The 21,082-nt window shown below is 43.0% G+C and overlaps 1 protein-coding gene across 1 annotated transcript; it reads left to right on the forward strand.

The window, feature by feature from the left end:
- Positions 1-2,198: 2,198 nt before the first annotated feature.
- LOC306876342 (Fc receptor-like protein 5) lies at positions 2,199-20,468 on the forward strand (the record flags this gene model as incomplete). Its single annotated transcript, XM_079427433.1, has 11 exons — positions 2,199-2,229; positions 7,289-7,570; positions 8,216-8,464; positions 15,558-15,839; positions 16,227-16,499; positions 16,632-16,916; positions 16,991-17,269; positions 17,533-17,793; positions 18,092-18,337; positions 19,512-19,622; positions 20,464-20,468. 11 exons carry the CDS (start codon positions 2,199-2,201, stop codon positions 20,466-20,468), a joined length of 2,304 nt encoding a protein of 767 aa, XP_079283559.1.
- Positions 20,469-21,082: the final 614 nt, after the last annotated feature.

The raw sequence follows: 21,082 nt of genomic DNA on the forward strand, positions 1-21,082 counted from the left end.
CTGTCGATGGTCAGTGGGGGTAGTCAACAGAGTTTCTCCTGAAGTCCATCACAACCTCCTTTGTCTTCTCCACATTGAGGGACAGATTGTTAGTGCCACACCATTCAGCCAGCTGTGCCACTTCCTCTCTGTAGTGCGTTTCATCGTTGTTGCTGATGAGACCTGCCACTGTTGTGTCATCAGCAAACTTGATGATGTGGTTGGAGCTGAACTTGGCAGTGCAGTCGTGGGTCAGCAGTATGAAGAGCAGCGGGCTAAGCACACAGCCTTGTGGGGCACCTGTGCTCAGTGTTGTAGTGCTCGAGGTGTTGTGACCGACACGGACTGACTGAGGTCTTCCGGTTAGAAAGTCCAGGATCCAATTACACAGGGAATTGTTAAGGCCCAGTTTAGTTTATTTATGAGCTGTTGTGGGATTATTGTGTTGAATGCCGAGCTGAAGTCAATGAACAGCATTCTAACATAGGAGTCTTTATTTTCTAGGTGGGTAAGAGCCAGGTGGAGGGTGGAGGAAATTGCATCGTCCGTAGAGCGGTTTGAACGGTATGCAAACTGGAGCAGGTCGAGTGTGTTGGGGAGGCTGGTTTTGATGTTGTGCATGACAAGCCTCTCAAAGCACTTCATCGTGATTGGAGTCAGTGCTATGGGACGGTAGTATGATTGTTGTGGATTTGAGACATATGGGGACGAATGCCTGGCTCAGCGAGGTGTTGAAGATATCTGTTAGGACATCTGTCAGCTGTGCAGCACAGTCTCTCAGAACACGGCCAGGTATGTTGTCAGGACCCGCAGCCTTGCGTGGGTTAATCCTAGATAGGGTCTTCCTTACGTCGGCTGGAGACAGACAGAGCGGCCGGTCGTTGGGAGGTGTGGGCAGTTTTTGTGCAGGTGTGTCATTCTAGGGTCTGACTCCAGAAACACATCAAGATTCTTGACTTGATTTCTTGTTTTTTGACCCCTTGAGTTATGGTATGCATTCAGCTTGAGTTTCCAAATGCAATGACTTCAGGTTTCTCTTTGTTTAACTAGAAAAGAAAGTATTGGCACATCCAACTGTTAATTTCATCAGTGCATTGATGCTTAGACTTATGCTCTCATGTAGTTACATAATAACCTCTCTCTTCTGACTTGAACCATTTGAGGACCATCCCAGAAAACCCTACCCAGTTTTCCAGTCTCTCTAGAAGTATATTATGATCGACAGTGTCAGACGCACAGAGCCGATCCTATACGCAAAGTACGCATGTTGCATAGGGCCCCCAAAACACCAGGAGGCCCCCTTCCTATCAAAGATGATTTAATTTCAGTTTTGTTTTTGATTTTGGTCAGTGGCTATGAAAACATGAATGTTATTTTAATGCGGTGAACTGTCGCCCTTTCTACGTAACATCCAAACCAGTCAAATCATGTCATGTGACTATCATATACAGTCTCCTACCATTCTTGCTCGATACTAAGAAATGAGTTCAAAGCACTGAACTGCGGTTTCTCTTCTGCGCTTTCCGTGAGCGCAATTTGAGATGGAGTGAAATACGGACAGATATAGGCTACTTTGCGCTATGTATATGTCAAAATGTCTGTCTTGGAGAGTTTTCACTAAACACAGTCAGTTATGTTTTAAATAAACATTTTGAAAAGTAATCGAATGCTAGTCAGTAGATCTGTGCATTCTGTGACAGCATCATACGGTATAAACCTGACGCTGTCTGTTATCATCTGTTCATCAAACAACAAAAGAAAAGGAGAGAATTAATCACTGCTCTTCACTCAATATTGTTCATAACTTTATGATTATCTTATTATTTATATGGTGATGCAGTCAGAAACCAGACTGAAAATTGCTCAGGTGTCATTTATAAAGAATACTCAAAACTCAAAACAAGCAAAAGCACTTACAGAGACAGAACTTCACTGTCTGGCGTCACATTGGTTGATGAGAGTATGGTCATGTGTTGTATGTTGTGAATCTTCTCTGGGCAGCAGTGAATCCATCAGAGAATCGACTCTCGTATCGGTTCATGAGTCCTGTGACGTCAGTATGTGTGTTGATGTAAAATCATGGAGAATCTCCAGCATCGCTTCTCATGGAAACACAGAAAAACTCTTTCAGTTCAAACTCTAGACACGTTTCAGTGATCTGCATTTTACTGAATGAATGGAAATGTTTCATATCTGTGTTTCTTCTGGTTTTAGTGCTGATGTCCTTCATCCACGCTGGACTCACTCAAGGTACTGTGCTGTACTGCAGTATATTTGATTTATTTAACAAATGTTAATTTTGTAATAGTTTATTTGTCTACATGTATCATATGAGGATCCCACATTTGTCTCTTTACTGATGATTTATGTCTATATTTTTCTGTCATTCACCTTCTCCCAGAATCATCTGTATGTGTAGTTCCTCATGCTGCTAAAACACTGAAAAAAAAAAGAAAAGTAGGTTAAAATGTTAAGTTTGTTGTAAAAATGTACACTGTAATTAATGACTGTCTGCAATTAAGGCTAATGTGCAGTTCAGGGTAACTGTAGATCCCAAATTATGGATAAATAACGTCTCAGGTTACGTATGTAACCATGGTTCCCTGAGAGGGAACGAGACACTGCGTCCTCTAGAGGTCACTATGGGGAACTCCATCTACGTGACCCGTGTCTGAAGCATATATACAAAAACACCAAATATTGGCCGGCGACAGCCTATGACGTCACTCCCGGTGCGACCACAGTATAAAAGGGCACCGGGAAAAAGCGTCATCCGCTTCTTCGTCTGAAGCTGGATTCGAAGCATGGCCTAAAGTCTAGAGGACGCAGTGTCTCGTTCCCTCTCAGGGAACCATGGTTACATACGTAACCTGAGACGTTCCCTTTCAAGGGAACTTCGAACTGCGTCCTCTAGAGGTCGCTATGGGGAACGATATACACACGCCGCCATGCTGAGGGGAGTGCATGCCATTCCACAAAGGCGAGCACTAAGCATCAACTCTACCAAAAGGATAAGGGAGTTGTCCCTGGGATGAATTGATGGCTGTCAGTGACATTATCCCCTTCGGCCAAAGGCCTGAGTTGCATACCCCGGAACTCACATGATAGAGGCCGGACCTCCTGGAGCCAGGATAGAGCTCAAGGCTTGGAATCAGAAAAGGTATTCCTTTAAGGGGATACGACCAAGTGCTTAGGATAGTAACTAAGCCTGGTCTGTCACCCAGGGGCTACTGCTTGCTCCTACAAGAGCTCGCTGAAGGAACTGTATCAACAGATACTTGGTAGTAGCCCCTGTTCAAGTAGTATCACTGGGGATACATAGGTAGAGTGGGGCCCAAGGTGAAAATGGGGCCTAACTGATTCAAAGAATGGGTACGAAGTCGCAGCGCGTAACCCATACCACACAGGATTTTAGAAAATACCGCAAAACACTCGGTGTGAGATCTTACTCAAGGTGACCCTCAATCAGTGAGGGGAGCAAAAACTAGCTCTACCATGATAAAGCTCTAGAGAGCGGACAATCTACTCTCAGCATGAGAGCTCAGACACTCAGGAGGGAGCGGCATGCTCATAAATAACCCTCCACATTCTAGGCGAGGGAAGCAAAGTCAGCTCGACCTACAAACAGAGGGATACCTAACAACCCGAACAAGCTGCTGGAAATAGCATCAGGGTAATAGGTAGCTGAACAGAAGGCAACAAGGGCTCAGGGAAACTGCTACTTAAAACCCTAATAAGGGTGGGCAGTTCTAAGCTAAACCTCTATGCACCTATCATGGCCTCGTTTGAAGAACAAAAGGGCCAGACTTAGAAAATACTGCTCCTCAGAGCCAAAGCATTGTAATAAAGTCTCTCAGCCCCACACCTGATACCAGCCTGCTTTAGTACTGGAAGAAAGGTAGTTTGAATGGTATAAAACACACATACCAGCGAATCTGATAAAATTGGATCGTACTCACCCATCCATGGATCCCGCGCAGAAGAACAGTCCAGTGTAGGGGCTGAAATAAGAGCGCAGGAGGTGCTCACCTAACCTCGGTCAGGTGGTAGAAAACTGAGGTTGCAAGGGAATTAGAGAGGGGAAGATGAGGACTTTAGATGTACAGGCCCCCTGAGGGAAGGAGAGATGTTCAACTCTTACCCTGGCCTGGGCGAGAGCGTTGCAACGCCCCGTCCGGACCACCTCCCTCAGGTCTTGCTACCTCTCTTTGACCCGCGCCACCCTTGAAGCCCTACCCGCAGGCGGGGAAGGGCGCGAGTCGCGACACTAGCCTTCTGTGCCCATCTCTGATCCTCAGATCAGGATGGGCCAGGACCCCTGCGCTGTTTGGGCTCAAACCTGGACCTTCTCGTTTAAATTAAGGTTTTAAAAGCCGCTGAACGTGCCTTCGCCTCCTTAAACTTTTCAACCACCGACCAAAAAGTACAGAAGGCGAAACCGGAGCATTGAGAAGAAAGCCCTTCTCTCTCTTCCCAATATCTGCCAGGTTCACCCACAGATGTCTCTCCATTACCACCCTGGCCGCCATAGAACTGCCCATAGCAGAGGCGGCCTGCTTAGTGGCTCAAAGAGCTAAATCGGCAGTGTGGCACAGCTCAGCAACCTCGTCAGGTATATATTTTTTACAAACCCTGACTTTTATCCAGGTCTTTCAACAGATCAGCCTGGTATGCCTGAAACACTGCCATAGTGTGTAATGAGGCGACACCCTGACCTGCTGCTGCGTATGCATTGCCATTCCAGCGGTTTTTTTTTGTTTGTTTTTTTCAGATGACGTCAGCGAAATCGCGTCATTGTCATCCAACAGCTCGCCCTCGCTCGCGACTGACGAGCGCGAGAAGGAAAACCCCTTCTATAACTCATTGGCGAGAACCACCTGCAAACCCCATGAGCTCATTTTCCTCCGTGCTTCAGCAGCGGAGGGTCCTGAACCGCGGGAAGCAAACGGCTGCCCCTCTTTCCTCGAAAAGAGAGACAGACGAGAGTAGAGCTTTTAGAAAAACGGTCGCAGTACGCGCAGCGCGCAAACAAAAGAAGCAAAGATCATGTGAGTCATCAAGCATCAGATAACGTGGACACGGATGCACACATCTCTTAACGCCTTGCTAGTGCTCGCATTACAAAAGTAAACCATACTTACCTCGTAAGATGCACGCTTCAAACAAAACAGTCATTGAAGACGAAGAAGAGGATGACGCTTTTTCCCGGTGCCCTTTTATACTGTGGTCGCACAGGGAGTGACGTCATAGGCTGTCGCCGGCCAATATTTGGTGTTTTTGTATATATGCTTCAGACACGGGTCACGTAGATGGAGTTCCCCATAGCGACCTCTAGAGGACGCAGTTCGAAGTTCCCTTGAAAGGGAAATAAAGTTCCCCTCTGTCACAGTCTCAAGGTTCCAACACAACAGTTTTTTTTTCCAAAACAACAACCGACAATGAACTGAGAAAACAAGGGAACTGAAGTTTACACAGATTATGAAGTAAAAGGCAAACAGTTATGATGATCAGATGAGTTGTCAGTGTAACTAAAGAGAGCGGGAAACTAGAACAAAGACAACAGGAAACCAACTAAAAGTCTACAAGGAAAACTCATCTAAATAACTTGAGATAATTTGTTTGCTTATTTAAGATGCAACCAACTGCATTTACTGCATTTATTGCAACACACTTACCCGAAAGTGTGTTGCAATGCCATGATTTTCTGTTTCTATTTGGTGTGCTATTTATAGGCAAAAACTGACTTTGGCATGCATATGAGACACAATGGTTAGGTTTAGGGGTGTGTGGAAGCGTATCATAAGTGCCTCTCAGTGTGTGCTTCATTCAAATGTGTACACGCACATTTACCATCTATCACAGCACGTGAGTACCACATTGAGACGATAAAACAAGTGAGAATGATAAACTTTCTTGAAGCAACACTGGACTGGTCATTCAGATCGCTGATTATAGTTTTAGGGTGGCTGAGACGACAAATAGAGGGCTGAAGCCCACGTAAAAAAGGTCTAGAACCGCCCCTGTGTCTCACATGAAGCTAAATGAATCTAAATGAGCCATCTAGTGGCTATAGTTGCTATAGTATGTTATTTTATTTTATGTCCAAAATCGACCACTAAACCAGCATAGGCTCATTGGCCATGTTATCTCCATGAATGAAAGTTAGAATGTACTTCAAAATATAAATAAATAAAATAAACAAATAAATCAACATATTCAAAAATATATTCTATTTATGCAAAATTAAATACCTCAAACCAACCAGCTGTAGTATATATATATATATATATATATATATATATATGTATGTGTGTGTGTGTGTGTGTGTGTGTGTTTGATATTGCAGAAAATAAAATAAATGTGGGCTGTGGGAAGACAGCAAAACATTCTAAGTGTACATCATAGACCTCGTGACCCATAGTCATAATTACCAATGTTACACATATTACATATAATATACAAATAAATAAATAAAGATGTTTTAATAAAGAAGTTTAAATAAGTTTACTTAAGTAAGTTTTATAAATAAATACGTTTTATGATTTCAATAATTAAAAGATGCATTTGATTACTACAGTAAAAACATTAAAACAGAAAGGAAGAAGAAATAATAATCCAGAAAAAAATTATAAATAAACGGAAGTTCCAACATCAAAGAGTACTAAGCATATACTTTAACACTGCTATAAATATGAAGTAGTCTTTGGAAAATATTCTCCCATGTCAGGGGTCTCTGGCCCCAAACAAACACAAGGGTTAGGATCTTTTACACCAACCTGCTATTCATTCATGGTGTTCATTATAGGAGGCTGACAACAGACACCTAGAAGTTATCCAGTAATACTCTGAAGAGTATTATTGCCTCGTGAGCTCTTAAAAAAAAAAAAAAAAAAACCCTCTAACGCTAGTGTTGTCTTTTTTTCCTGTACTGTCTACTTGTTTTCTAGTTAGTCTTGTCTTGTTAGACTAACCAGGACTTGTCACATCTCTTACATTGATGCTCTTTTGTTGGTTTGATTGCTTCTATTGTTCTCATTTGTAAGTGTCTTTGGACAGAAACTTCTGCTAAATAATTAAATGTAGATGCTTCTTTGAAACCGCTGACTGAAAACAGTCCTATCTACTGACCAGAACAGGGACTGTTCAATAATGTTTCAATAACTTTCTCATTTCAAAATTCAATTGAAAAAAATAAAGATATAAATGAATAAAACATTTCATAACATATATATTTGTAATCATAATTACATCACTATCAGCTACATTAAGTCAGATATTCAGTTCAGAGTTTGTTTTCTTCTTTTCACAGATTTACCCAGATCTACTCTGACTGTGACTCCAGACAGTCCTGTATTCACTGGAGAGACAGTCAATCTGAAGTGTGTGATTGAGTCTCACAGTGACTGGAGATATGAGTGGTATAAAGGCAGTGTAATGTTACAGGCGTCTGATGGTTACACTGTAAACAGAGACACTCTCACTATCAGAGGAGCTACTGAGTCTGATCAGGATCAGTACTGGTGTAGTGGACAGAGAGATGAAATACCACAATCATCACAATCAAGCTCTGCTGTTTTCCTCACTCTGAAGGGTGAGTGGAATATAGAGTGGAATATAATTTTCCTCATAAACTCAATGGTCAATATGAATGCCACACTTTCTTTTGAGCATTTAATTCCATTTAATTTCACTTTTAACTTGTAGTAACCTAAATCTCATGCAACAGAGACAAATGCTAAAATGCAGAAACGGATACATTGGTATGGATGCTAGATCTGATATGACAATATTGCAGTTTTTGTCGTTGTTGTAGTTTTCTTGTTTTGTTTTGTTTTTTTCACTGTCACCCATCACAAACTTTAGTCTGTACACAGAACGACTCACAGGGAAGCACTGCTGCAGTAAAATATAATTATCGCTGCCAGAACATTATACACGACCAGAAAAAGACATTATAACTCAGTGTAGGGTGTTTCAGAGTAGAGGGAGAGTAGGGTCATTTATTAACAACACAAGAAAGAGACAAAAACAGAATAAAACCAGACAAAGGGTAAAGATGGCAAGACTGCACTGAACACAGCACAGACAAGACATCCATAAAAGACAACAGCAGTCAAAGAACAAGAGAAAAGACTGGGGTTAAAAATACACTGCGTATCAAGAGGCTGATTAATCACTATGGAGGCAAAAAAAAAAAGTAACTGTGGTAACAAACCTCCGTCTTCTTTCTTCACAGATTTACCCAGATCTACACTGACTGTGACTCCAGACAGTCCTGTATTCACTGGAGAGACAGTCAATCTGAAGTGTGTGATTGAGTCTCATAGTGACTGGAGATGGAGAAATGGACTGACAGATGACTGGAGATATGAGTGGTATAAAGGCACAGACAGCATAATGTTACAGACGTCTGATCGTTACACTGTAAACAGAGACACTCTCACTATCAGAGGAGCTACTGAGTCTGATCAGGATTGGTACTGGTGTAGAGGACAGAGAGATGAAAGACCACAATCATCACAATTAAGCTTTGCGGTTTCTCTCTCTGTGATGGGTGAGTTGAATATCATTGTCCTCCTGAACTCCCTCTAGGTAACACTTTACAATAAATGTACATGACTAATAATGTACTAACACTTGAATTAACACATACTTCAACATGGACTCATGATTAATGAAGACATGAGCAAATTATTAATCTGTAGAGCATCTTAACTATGACTGAAATCATATGGATTTATGAATAACGCAGCCTTAACTACATGTTAGTACATGTTTGAATCACTTACTTTTACTTACTTTTGTCATTTAGCAGACGCTTTTGTCCAAAGCGACTTACAAATAAGAAAAAGTAACTAAAACTAAAAAGTTGCAACTCTATAAATACTATCTACCCACATATTTAAGAAAATAAAGAAATTAAATCAAATTGACACATGCATATAACAACATTTCAATAATAAACATATAAATTAAAAAATTAAATAAAAAGCGATACTACTATCAGTACTATCTGATACTGAATCAGAATCAGAATGAGCTTTATTGGCCAAGTATGTTTACACATACAAGGAATTTGTTATAGTGACAGAAGCTCCACAGTGTAACAGAAAGACAGCAACAGGACAGGACACAGGTAATAAAACAAAATAACAAGAAATAGCCAATAACCAATGTACAAAGCAGCAAAAAAATAAAAAATACACAATATATAATATTGTAACGGAACGGGTCGGACACAGAAGGTAAGTGAAATCACAAGGTGTTTATTTACAGGGTGAACAGCAAACAGCAATCGTGCGGATTCGTCGGACTTGGTGAGTGTCAATTCGTGAGGTTAAAGGAATAGGAATGTCAATCACAATCAGTCTCTCTGTCTTGACAGATCCTGGAGTTTGGCAGCGTCAGAGAGGCAGAGACATCCGAGGATTCGACAAAGCCACCGGGGACAGACGAGGAGGAGGACTGGAAGAGGACAAGGCAGAAGGTAAGTAAGGACAGGTAAGTTATTTGCAGGTAGATATACTCAGCTTATGGGAAGCAGAGACGGTCCATGTAGCAATCCGGATATCGGACTTTGCAGTGCTTGTCACGTCACTTCAAGATCGGACCCTCTAGTGAGCTGAGGGAAGTGCTTTTATGTGGCTGGTGATAATGAGGTGCAGGTGCCGGTGATGATTGGAAATAAACAGGTGATAGTGATGAGTGACGGGGAAGACGGGCCATTCTGTGACATTACCTCCCCCTCCCGAACGGCGTGTCCCGCGACGTAACAACAATAATACCGGGGAGGGGGGTGGGCGCCCTGGAGGCTGGAGCAGAACCTGGACAGGACAGGGAAGCCTCCAGGGCGGATCAGGAGCCTTAGGAGGCCAGGGCAGGACTGGAGGCTCGGGAGACCATGGCGGATCCGGAGACTCGGGAGGCCGTGGTGGATCAGGAGCCTCGGGGGGCCATGGCGGATCTGGAGACTCGGGGAGCCATGGCGGATCAGGAGGTTCGGGGAGCCATGGCGGATCAGGAGGCTTGGGATGCCATGGCGGGACAGGAGACTCGGGGAGCCATGGCGGATCAGGGGCCTTGGAAGGCCATGATGGATCTGGGTCCTTGGACGACCATGGCGGATCAGGAGCCTCGGGCGACCATGGCGGATCTGGGTCCTCGGGCGGCCTTGGCGGATCGGGGTCCTCGGGCGGCCTCGGCGGATCGGGGTCCTCGGGCGGCCTCGGCGGATCGGGGTCCTCGGGCGGCCTCGGCGGATCTGGATCCTCGGGCGGCCATGGCGGGTCGGGGTCCTCGGGAGACCATGGCGGATCGGGGTCCTCGGGCGGCCTTGGCGGATCGGGGTCCTCGGGCGGCCTTGGCGGATCGGGGTCCTCGGGCGGCCTTGGCGGATCGGGGTCCTCGGGAGGCCATGATGGATCTGGGTCCTTTGTGGCCTTGGCCTTTGGCCTGGCCACACAAACTGCGGCTATATGGCCCCCCCCTAAATTTCTTTGGGAAAGTTCCCCTCTGGGGGCCACATTGGAGGAGCGGGTTCTTGGGGGCGCTCTGGAGGAGTGGCGCTGGAGGGCGCTCTGGAGGAGCGGGCGCTGGAGGGCGCTCTGGAGGAGCGGGCGCTGGAGGGCGCTCTGGAGGAGCGGGCGCTGGAGGGCGCTCTGGAGGAGCGGAGCTGGACGGAAACAGCAGAGACGAAGGAGAGCTGGACCGGGACCAGTGTAGATGCAGGAGGGCGCTCTTGCAGCGCGGACTCGTGAGGGCGCTCTTGCGGCACAGACACTTGAGGGCGCTCTTGCAGCGCGAACACTTGAGGGCGCACGGGAGGCGCGAAGCTGGATAGAACCAGCGGAAACTCAGGTGGGCTGGACGGGACCAGCGGGAACTCAGGTGGGCTGGACGGGACCAGCGGGAACTCAGGTGAGCACTTGCGAGGTGCAGGAATTGGTGGGCGCAGACGAGGAGCAGGCAATGGAAGGCACTGGCGAGGAGCTGGCACTGGAGGGCGCTTGCGAGGAGCAGGCACTGGAAGGCACTGATGAGAAGACATTGGAGAAAGAACGGGAGCCGAGAACTCCGGGGGAAGAGCCTCATCCATTAGCCCGTCATTCTGCGTTGGCGGAGCCTGATTGTTCGTGTGCTGTGGAATCATCACCATCTCCAACGGCGCAACGTTCATCGCCGGTTGCGGCGGATTCCTCATCGCCGCTGACGGAACATACTTCGCCGTGGGTGGAGGAGGAAGGAGGATCGGCAACGACCCTCTGTTGCGGGGAACCAGAACCAGCCGCCTCCTCATTTTCGGTTAAGGTCCGATCTTCTGTAACGGAACGGATCGGACACAGAAGGTAAGTGAAATCACAAGGTGTTTATTTACAGGGTGAACAGCAAACAGCAATCGTGCAGATTCTTCGGGCTTGGTGAGTGTCAATTCGTGAGGTTAAAGGAATAGGAATGTCAATCACAATCAGTCTCTCTGTCTTGACAGATCCTGGAGTTTGGCAGCGTCAGAGAGGCAGAGACATCCGAGGATTCGACAAAGCCACCAGGGACAGACGAGGAGGAGGACTGGAAGAGGACAAGGCAGAAGGTAAGTAAGGACAGGTAAGTTATTTGCAGGTAGATATACTCAGCTTATGGGAAGCAGAGACGGTCCATGTAGCAATCCGGATATCGGACTTTGCACTGCTTGTCACGTCACTTCAAGATCGGACCCTCTAGTGAGCTGAGGGAAGTGCTTTTATGTGGCTGGTGATAATGAGGTGCAGGTGCAGGTGCCGGTGATGATTGGAAATAAACAGGTGATAGTGATGAGTGACGGGGAAGACGGGCCATTCTGTGACAAATATATAATATAGTTGACTATGTATGTACAGGTCAAGTATGTGCAAATTAGAAATGAGAAAAATAAAAATAAAATAAGTGAGTGTGGTGAATGGATAATGAATTAGTTGTGTGTTCCACGTTTATTATTGAGTGTTCATGAGATGTATTGCCTGAGGGAAGAAACTGTTCCTGTGTCTGGTCGTTCTGGTGCTCAGAGCTCTGTAGCGTCGACCAGACGGTAACAGTTCAAAGAGGGAGTGTGCTGGATGTGAGGGGTCCAGAGTGATTTTACCAGCCCTTTTGCTCACTCTGGATAAGTACAGTTCTTGGAGAGTGGGGGAGGGTTGTACCAATGATTCGCTCAGCAGTCCGAACTACCCTGATAGTTAATGCATCAACGTTTAGAGGTTAACTAAAAGGAATAGTGTAGCTGTCGCAGATAAAGTGTATTTTCTTGTTGAATATTTTGGTCACTTAAAAGTTTTTTGTTTATTAGAACTGTTGTATAATAATTGAAAACTTGTTTGGGTATTGTATATTTTATTTGCATTATAGTTGCCAATAGTGACACCTGCAGGAGAAAATGAGTAGCATTAGCCTTTCCGGTCATGTGATTTCTTACAAGCAGCGTGATCTTAAAAAAAAAAAGTCTCAGGTTATTTATGTAACCCTGGTTCCCTGAAGAGAACGAGACGCTGCATCAAAACTCTAGGGGAATCTCTTCAGCGTGACTGTGCTCTGAATCACATGTGTAATCTGTCCAATGGAAGGGCGAAGCGTCATAGGTGGGTGATGTAATCGACCAGGAAGCATAAAAGCACGTGCGGTGGAACCGGCGTTTGCTTCTAGGAATGAAGGAACTGCTCGCAGGGATGCTGGAAGTATGGCCTCGAGACGCAGCGTCTCGTTCCCTTCAGGGAACCAGGGTTACATGCATAACGAGCTGCGTCGAAACGCTAGAGGAATGAGATGCCCACGCCACCAGACTTCCAAGTCTCTGCCCTGTGTGTATCCCTCAGCAGCACAACAAGGGCGAGAGAAAAAGGCGCCACGAGTGGCTAAAGTAGGCGGGGCCTTCGTCCCAAAGGCCAGCTTCTATGAAGTGAGTCTTGATCCCCAAGAAGGGGGAGAGCAAAGGACTCGAGGCTATGGAATAGCATCCTGATCCACCACATAGCATAAGCTCTCTGGCCGGAGGCCTCAGCCTCTGGAGGAAACATGTACTAGGGGTTGTCTACCCACTGAAAGGCCGGTATAGCCGCCACGTAGACCCTCAGGGTGGAGTGGGTTAACCCTGCGTAGGCATAGGCCTGCACGGACTCCAGAACTTTACCAATCGGGCAGTTAGCTGGGCCTAGCTGGCAACCTCCGCACCATGAAGTGACACTTCATGGCAGGGCGTACAAGTTCCTTTGTTGTGGAGGAAACATGTAACTAAGGCATGCCTACCCACTGAAAGGCCACCGAGAAGGGCACGGTAGGCCAGTATAGCCGCCACGTAAACCTTCAGGGCGGAGTGCATTACGGAGAAACAGGCCTGCAGGAACTCCAGCACTGTACCAATCGGGCAGTTAACTGGGTCAAGGTGGCGGTCTCTGCACCATGAAGTGAAATGTTGTTCTGGCCCAAGTCAAAGGAAGACTGGATGACACATCATTAAGGACATTTTTCTACGAGGCAATGTCAATTGTCAATAGTCGTCCACTTACCACTAACATAATAAATGACCCAGAGAGTTTTGAGCCTTTGACGCACAATCATTTGCTCACAATGAAGACCTCACTGCCTCACCCTCCTCCTAGCAAGTTTGTTCGTGAAGATTTGTATGCTAGGAAAAGGTGGAGGAGAGTGCAGTATGATAATAATGAGGGGCACCTTAAAGACATAATACAATGATGCACTAACAAACCATGAACTAAAATATCAATCAACACACAATAAAGATGCATTATAAATGTACCATTAATGTAACTCGTTACCCTCACTCTATTACATGAATCTACAAGCTGCTGCAATTCTCAGTATAACATATAAAACATAAAATAACACTGGTTCACTGTGCGTCTGATAATAGTTTCAGATGATCTGATGTTGAATCACATTAAACCTGCAGTGAATCAAACGGAGAAAGCATCACTCTCTTTAACATCAAGTGTTACACAAAGAGCGTAAGAGTGTAATAATGCAGAAACTCACTCAGAGATCCTCGAGGATCATCACAGATCAGTGTGGATTGTATCGCTTGTTGATTCCATGACAGAAGAAATCAATGAGAGCAATGTCAGGCAGGTCAGTTAGATGAGAAACGTCCAGTAAGTCTTCAATGCTCCTCGAGTGAGTTTCTTGGTGAAGGTCAATTAATGTGACTGATCTCCGAGTGTCTGTTGGTCTGTTTCAGTAAAACACAGTGTTGGATCCAAGTGCAGTTTAAAGCTTATTTAAAAAAGACAACAAAAGTAAATCCAGCAATAAACAAATACAGGAACTTAAACAAATGCGCACGATACATTCATATAAGACCAGACAATAAAGAAGAGAAACACTGGAGATCATGCAGACAAGAAGAGACAGGTGTAGGCAAGGAGTAGCCATGGTAACAGAGGACGGTTACTACTGAAACAAATGAGGTTGGCAAGGCAACAAGGGAAACAGGAACTAAAGGAAGTGAACACAGAAACAATGGGAACAGAAAAATACTTCAACATAAAAGTCCTTAAACAGAAGACTATAATCATGACAACAAAGTGTATTGTTTATAGATGAACCAAATGGTTAAATAGATTTAATTTAGCATTAAAAATTGTGCATAAAATATAATGAACACAGAAAGTCACACATTTGTGCTTCCATTTTTATTAATTTATTATTAATCAATTCAATAATATATATTATTTAATACAACACAATATTTAAACCTTTTATATACAGTATGTAGTCAGAGTGAAAGCATTTGTTCCTAATATAAAACTGTATTTTTATAAGCAGAATGAATGTTTCTATTCTGGTGTCTTTATTGTCCTCTGCATGAGGGAGAAAAACCAAACCAAAGCCTATTCAAGTCCATTCCTGATGTAACAGTGAACATGAACATTCAATGAACATTAATTAACTGTTAATCATATGCCACTGATGTAATAATTCAAAACAAAACTTGCCATTTTTACTGTATTTTTGTTTTAAGTATCATGTGAGTATCATATTGTGAGATCAGTGTCGTGTATCAATCCAAATCATGACAGGAGTGTATCATTACACAATATTATTAACTAATATTTATTTTAGTCACTCTCGCTATGGTTGCAGGTGATATTCATGATTATCATCAGAATAGAAATAGACTTGAGCGATAGACTTCAATACAGATGAGTTTTGTACTGAAATCAGATAGAACAAAGTGACAGATAATGATGTTAAACGAGTTCATAAAGTCTTCAGATAGTCTGTTGAAGTTGATTGAGGTTCAGTTGCTCCTCAGGAGGTTGTAGTTGGAGGTATTCAGCTCTCCTTCAGCAGGAGCTTTATTCTCCTTTCTATGACGAGTCAGAGGCGTTTGTCTGAGGACGAGATAGAGCCAGAGACTCCTCAAAAACACTCAGATCAGAAAAATAATGACAGGAAAAAAACAAAACACAACACATGTTATGAAAGATGACAAAGTCTATGTATAAACGTTATACTAGAGAAGTGTATAGTAATGTAAACAAAATATTATTTATTTAAGCTGTTTGAGTCACTTTATGTTTTTGTCTTAACAGACTTACCCAAAACTGAACTGACTGTAGATCCAAAGAGTCCTGTATTCACTGGAGAGACAGTCAATCTGAAGTGTGTGATTGAGTTTCACAGCGACTGGAGATATGTGTGGTATAAAGACAGAGTAATATTACAGACGTCTGATCGTTACACTGTAAACAGAGACACTCTCACTATCAGAGGAGCTACTGAGTCTGATCAGGGTCAGTACTGGTGTAGAGGACAGAGAGATAGAAGTTCATCATCCTCACGGGAGAGCAACCGGATAAATGTCATCATTAATGGTGAGTAAATCAAACACTTACATTTAATAATTTATCAGGCACATCCAAAACAACTTACAAATGAGGACAAAAGGAGCAATCAAACCAACAAAAGAGCAACAATATGTAAGTGCTATGACAAGTCAAGTTAGTCTAACACAGTACATGCAGCAAGATTGTGTTGTGTTTGTTTTAAATAAAAAGAATAAAAAGATAGAAGTGAAATAGAGAGAGCTAGTGGTTATATAGAAAACATGTGGAGAGAATATAAACTACTTTGTAGCAAATTCACTAATTCATCACAAAAAGACCTGCATCTTATTTAAAGCCTGCAGTCCCGTGTAACCATGTGCTATATGCACCAATACACTCTCTTCAGGATCTGAATGTGTTCTTGTTCTCCTGCAGATCTGAAGCCAAAGCCTGAACTCACATCATATCCTGCAGGAGCTGCACTGACAGGAAACACAGTGACTTTGACCTGTCGCATGGATCCGGCCACTGGATGGGACTTTTACTGGAACAAACACACAGTGAACTCTGAGACAAAGACAGAAACAAACTCCTCCAGAGTGAAGATTGAATCAGTGTCTGCTGGAGGCCAGTACTGGTGTAGAGCTGGAAGAGGAAAACCAGTCTACTACACACAATACAGTGATGCACTGTGGGTAAATGTTACAGGTGAGAGAGAAGAGAGTATGTGATAAAACACAGATCTGAGACAATATCTACAAAACGTATGAAACTTTAAAATGCATATGCACAAATAAATGCATAATGCATAAATAAATGCAATAATCTGTGTTTGAACAGTGAGTCCTAAAGCTGTGGTGACGGTCCGGCCTGATGAACGAGTGTTCAGAGGAGAAACAGTCGCTCTCAGATGTGATATAAAGTGGGGAGGAGACACTGAGTGGACTTACAGATGGGAAATAGAGGGAACAAACAACCGATATAATAACTCTGTCAGCCAAATCTCAACACAAGAGTTGAACATCAGCAGTGTTGATCACGTTCACGGAGGTAAATACACCTGTAGAGGACAGACGGGAACACAAAGCTCTCAGCGCAGTGATGCTGTTACTCTGACTGTATCAGGTGAGTTTGTGTGTTTGTTGATTATCATCAGTGTGAACACCTTCTCTCTCTATAACTGGTCATGTTTTGTTCAGCTGAAGCTCAGGCAGCAGTGCGAGTGTCTCCACAGCCGTGGCTGACTGAAGGAGACTCAGTGGCTCTGATCTGTGAGGTTACAGGCTCCTCTACAGGCTGGACGTTCAGCTGGTTCAGAGATGATGATCGTCTGTCAGACAGCAGCAGAGGAGCTGGAGGCTCTTACACTCTCAGTCCTGCTGCTCTACAGCACACAGGAGTTTATACGTGCAGAGCAGAGAGAGGACAACCGGCCTATTACACAAACTACAGTAACACACAGACACTGTGGATCACTGGTGAGTCTGTGTCACAGCATTTATTCTTGTGTTCATCTGTGTTTGTGTTTCATTAAGTCTCTGGAACAGGGAGGCATAAACATCAGAAACACTTCCCTCCAGTTCTCAGTCTAGATCAGATCAAAGCACAATCAAATACACACTCATAATATATGCATGATATAACCCTTCTTATTTTAAAATCTAGTGCTAAATGTTACTTAATTACAGATTTTATTAGACACATGTGCTGTCAGTTTTGAGTGGGATTTTCTTCTTGTCAGGTAAATCGTCCCAGGTGTCTCTGGAGGTCCGTCCCAGCAGAAGTCAACACTTCTCGTCTGACTCTCTCTCTCTGAGCTGTGAGGATCAGAGTAACTCTACTGGATGGACAGTGAGGAGATACACAGACAGAAACACAGAAGATTGTTCAAAACAAACAGGATCATGTCGAATCTTCTCTCTCAGCACATCTGACTCTGGAGTTTACTGGTGTCAGTCTGAATCTGGAGAGAAACGTCATCCTCTCAACATCACTGTACATGGTAAGACAAATGATACTTTAAACTAGATCAAATATAATAAATGATCTGTTTTTAGATTCATGTATATTTAGGAATTCAGTTATGTGTTTAAGACATTGGCTGCTGTAATTCTGAATAGTTGTGGATTGTTCTGTGATTCTGGGCTGTATTTATTCTGAACACTAAATATCAAGGTTTCAAATAATTAATAATGGAAAATGCACATATTGGCTTCCTCATCTTAATAAATGTTTGTTTCTGGTTAATTATAAAATATGTATCAATCTTCCTAAATACCTGAATCTCTTGTGTTGTGTAGATGGTGATGTGATTCTGGAGAGTTCTGTTGATCCTGTGATTGAAGGAGATACTCTGACTCTACACTGTTTACATCGATCTACAAACTCTCCAATCCTCAGAGCTGATTTCTATAAAGACGGATCACTCGTCCAGAATCAGACGACAGGAGAGATGAACATCACGACTGTCTCAAAGTCACATGAGGGTTTCTACTATTGTAAAACAGAGAGAGGACAGTCACCCAAGAGCTGGATCTCAGTCAGAGGTGAGAGTCAGTGGAGTTCAGTCTCTGTCAGCTGATGAGATTTGATTCATGTGTAATCAGTTACTGACAGCTGTGTTTATTATTTCTCATAACTCACATGAACAAATGTGTAACTAACAAATCACACCGAAATACAGTGAAATCCTCAACACCTCATAACCACCATCCTAAAATTCAATAATATTACAGTGCATTAATGCCATTTGCCATTTATGTATTTATTTAATGGCAAAATAAGGCAAGGCAAGGCAAGGCAAGTTTATTTATATAGCACATTTCATACACAGTGGGAATTCAAAGTGCTTTACATAAAAGAAAGTGAAATAGACATTAAAAATCTATAAAAACATGGAAATAAAAATAATAAAAACAAGGAATTTTAAAATGATATAGAAATTGATTTAAAATAAATTTAAAGAAAATGATTATACATAAAATTCATTGCAGTCAGTTCGGACATATAGCACAGTGCTCATTCAACAAATGCACAGTTAAACAGATGAGTTTTGAGTCTTGATTTAAATGTGGCTAATGTTTTAGCACATCTGATCTCTTCTGGAAGCTGGTTCCAACTGCGGGCCGCATAATAGCTAAAAGCAGACTCCCCTTGTTTTGTGTGAACCCTTGGTATTTCTAACTGACTCGATCCTAATGATCTGAGTGGTCTGTTCGGTTTATATTCAGTGAGCATATCAGCAATATATTTAGGTCCTGGGCCATTGAGTGACTTATAAACAAGTAAAAGTACTTTAAAATCAATCCTAAATGTAACTGGAAGCCAGTGTAAGGACCTGAGGACTGGTGTGATATGCTCAGATTTTCTGGTTCTAGTCAGAATCCTGGCAGCAGCGTTCTGGATGAGCTGCAGCTGTCTAATGGTCTTCTTGGGAAGGCCGGTGAGGAGACCATTACAGTAATCCACCCTGCTGGTGATAAAGGCATGAACAAGTTTCTCCAAGTCTTGACTGGAAACAAAACATCTAATTCTTGCAATGTTTTTGAGATGATAGTATGCTGATTTAGTTACTGCTTTGACATGACTATGGTTAAATAAGGTTAAACTGTCCCTTTAATACAGACCTAAGGGGGCATGGTGGTGGAATAAATATGATATTGAGCTGAGATTATGTATTTCAATGCTTCGTAATTGCTCAATAATGTGCTTGTTTTTCAGTGTCAAGCTCAGGTCAGACTTCTGTCTTCAACATCCTCAGTTTTCTTCTGGCAGCTTGTCCGTATCTGCTGTCGACAGTCGTGCTGCTGTTCAAATACTACAGAGCGAGAGGTAAAACATCTGTCTGATCCATCTCTCTCCTCTGAGTGTCTTTTCCCAAATCATTCACATTCACTGACAGACAGACCTTTACTCTGTCTTATGTGTTATAGCTCATTATTTACATGGTGGTCATTCATAAGGAATAACTGCTGTGGAAACAAAACAGAAAGTGTTGACTTGAAATAAATGGTGTGTGTGTGTGTGTGTGTGTGTGTGTGTGTGTTTCACTCCGTAACAGAGGAACAAACTTCAATCTGATATTTCATTAATTCTCCAAACCGCATGTATAGAGTCACAGGATGCTGGAGTCTCAGGCTGAAGGCTGGGAAACACTGAACATGGCCAGTCCATCACAAGACTAACAGACACACGATCACACTCTCACACATACGGATGATTTAGTGCAGTGCTTGTAAGCTAATGAAAGTTGCCTTTTAAAGACACAAGACACAACAAACAAAACCTGTTAAATAAAAATGTTCAAATTGATTTAATATCAGCATTGAGATGTTTCTGCTCACAAACATGATCATTTTTAACTTGATTGTCAATAAAAGAGAGATACCAATAATGTCTGATAATAAAACTGTATTGAATGTCAGGAATGGGACCAATAAGACTAATCTATTTTTATATTTAAACTAAGCATTTAAATATAATCTTACTCACACTTATTATTGGAGTGAGTGACTTCTGATATTGATGTCATTTTATGTAAGTTGTCTGCTATACTGTTATAAAGATCTCTGATTTGCATTACAAGCTTCAGCATTTTAGTCATAAATATCAGCTTCTGCACCATATTGCATATCAGAATAAATATTTTTCTCTCTTTCTCCCTCTTTTCCAGCATGAGCTTCTCACTATATCATACTATAAGCCATAAAAAATGATGAACTAATTATGAAACAGTTTTCTTTGTTTTTGTCAAAATGTTCAATAAACTATCCCATTTCTAAATATTTTGTCTAACTATAATTTCATAATTTTAGGCTTTACAGGGTTAAATATATATTTTCTCTTCTCAACTCAACTTTCTCATTCATATATCACATGTTCTACTGTGTCTACAAGCCCTAGTTATTGTGAAGTGAAGTGACATACTGCCAAGTATGGTGACCCATACTCGGAATTTGTGCTCTGCATTAAACCCATTCAACGTGCACACACACACACACAGCAGTGAACACACACACACACACACAGCAGTGAACACACACACACAGCAGTGAACACACACACACCGTGAACACACCCCCGGAGCAGTGGGCAGCCATTTATGCTGCGGCGCCCGGGGAGCAGTTGGGGGTTCGGTGCCTTGCTCAAGGGCACCTCAGTCGTGGTATTGAGGGTGGAGAGAGCGCTGGACATTCACTCCTCCCACCTACAATTCCTCGTAACCTTTGGGTTACGAGTCCGACTCTCTAACCATTAGGCCACGACTTCCCCACAACTATTGTGACATCTTC

The sequence above is a fragment of the Barbus barbus genome (genome assembly GCF_936440315.1).
Source record: "Barbus barbus genome assembly, chromosome: 1".
Lineage (NCBI taxonomy): Eukaryota > Metazoa > Chordata > Actinopteri > Cypriniformes > Cyprinidae > Barbus > Barbus barbus.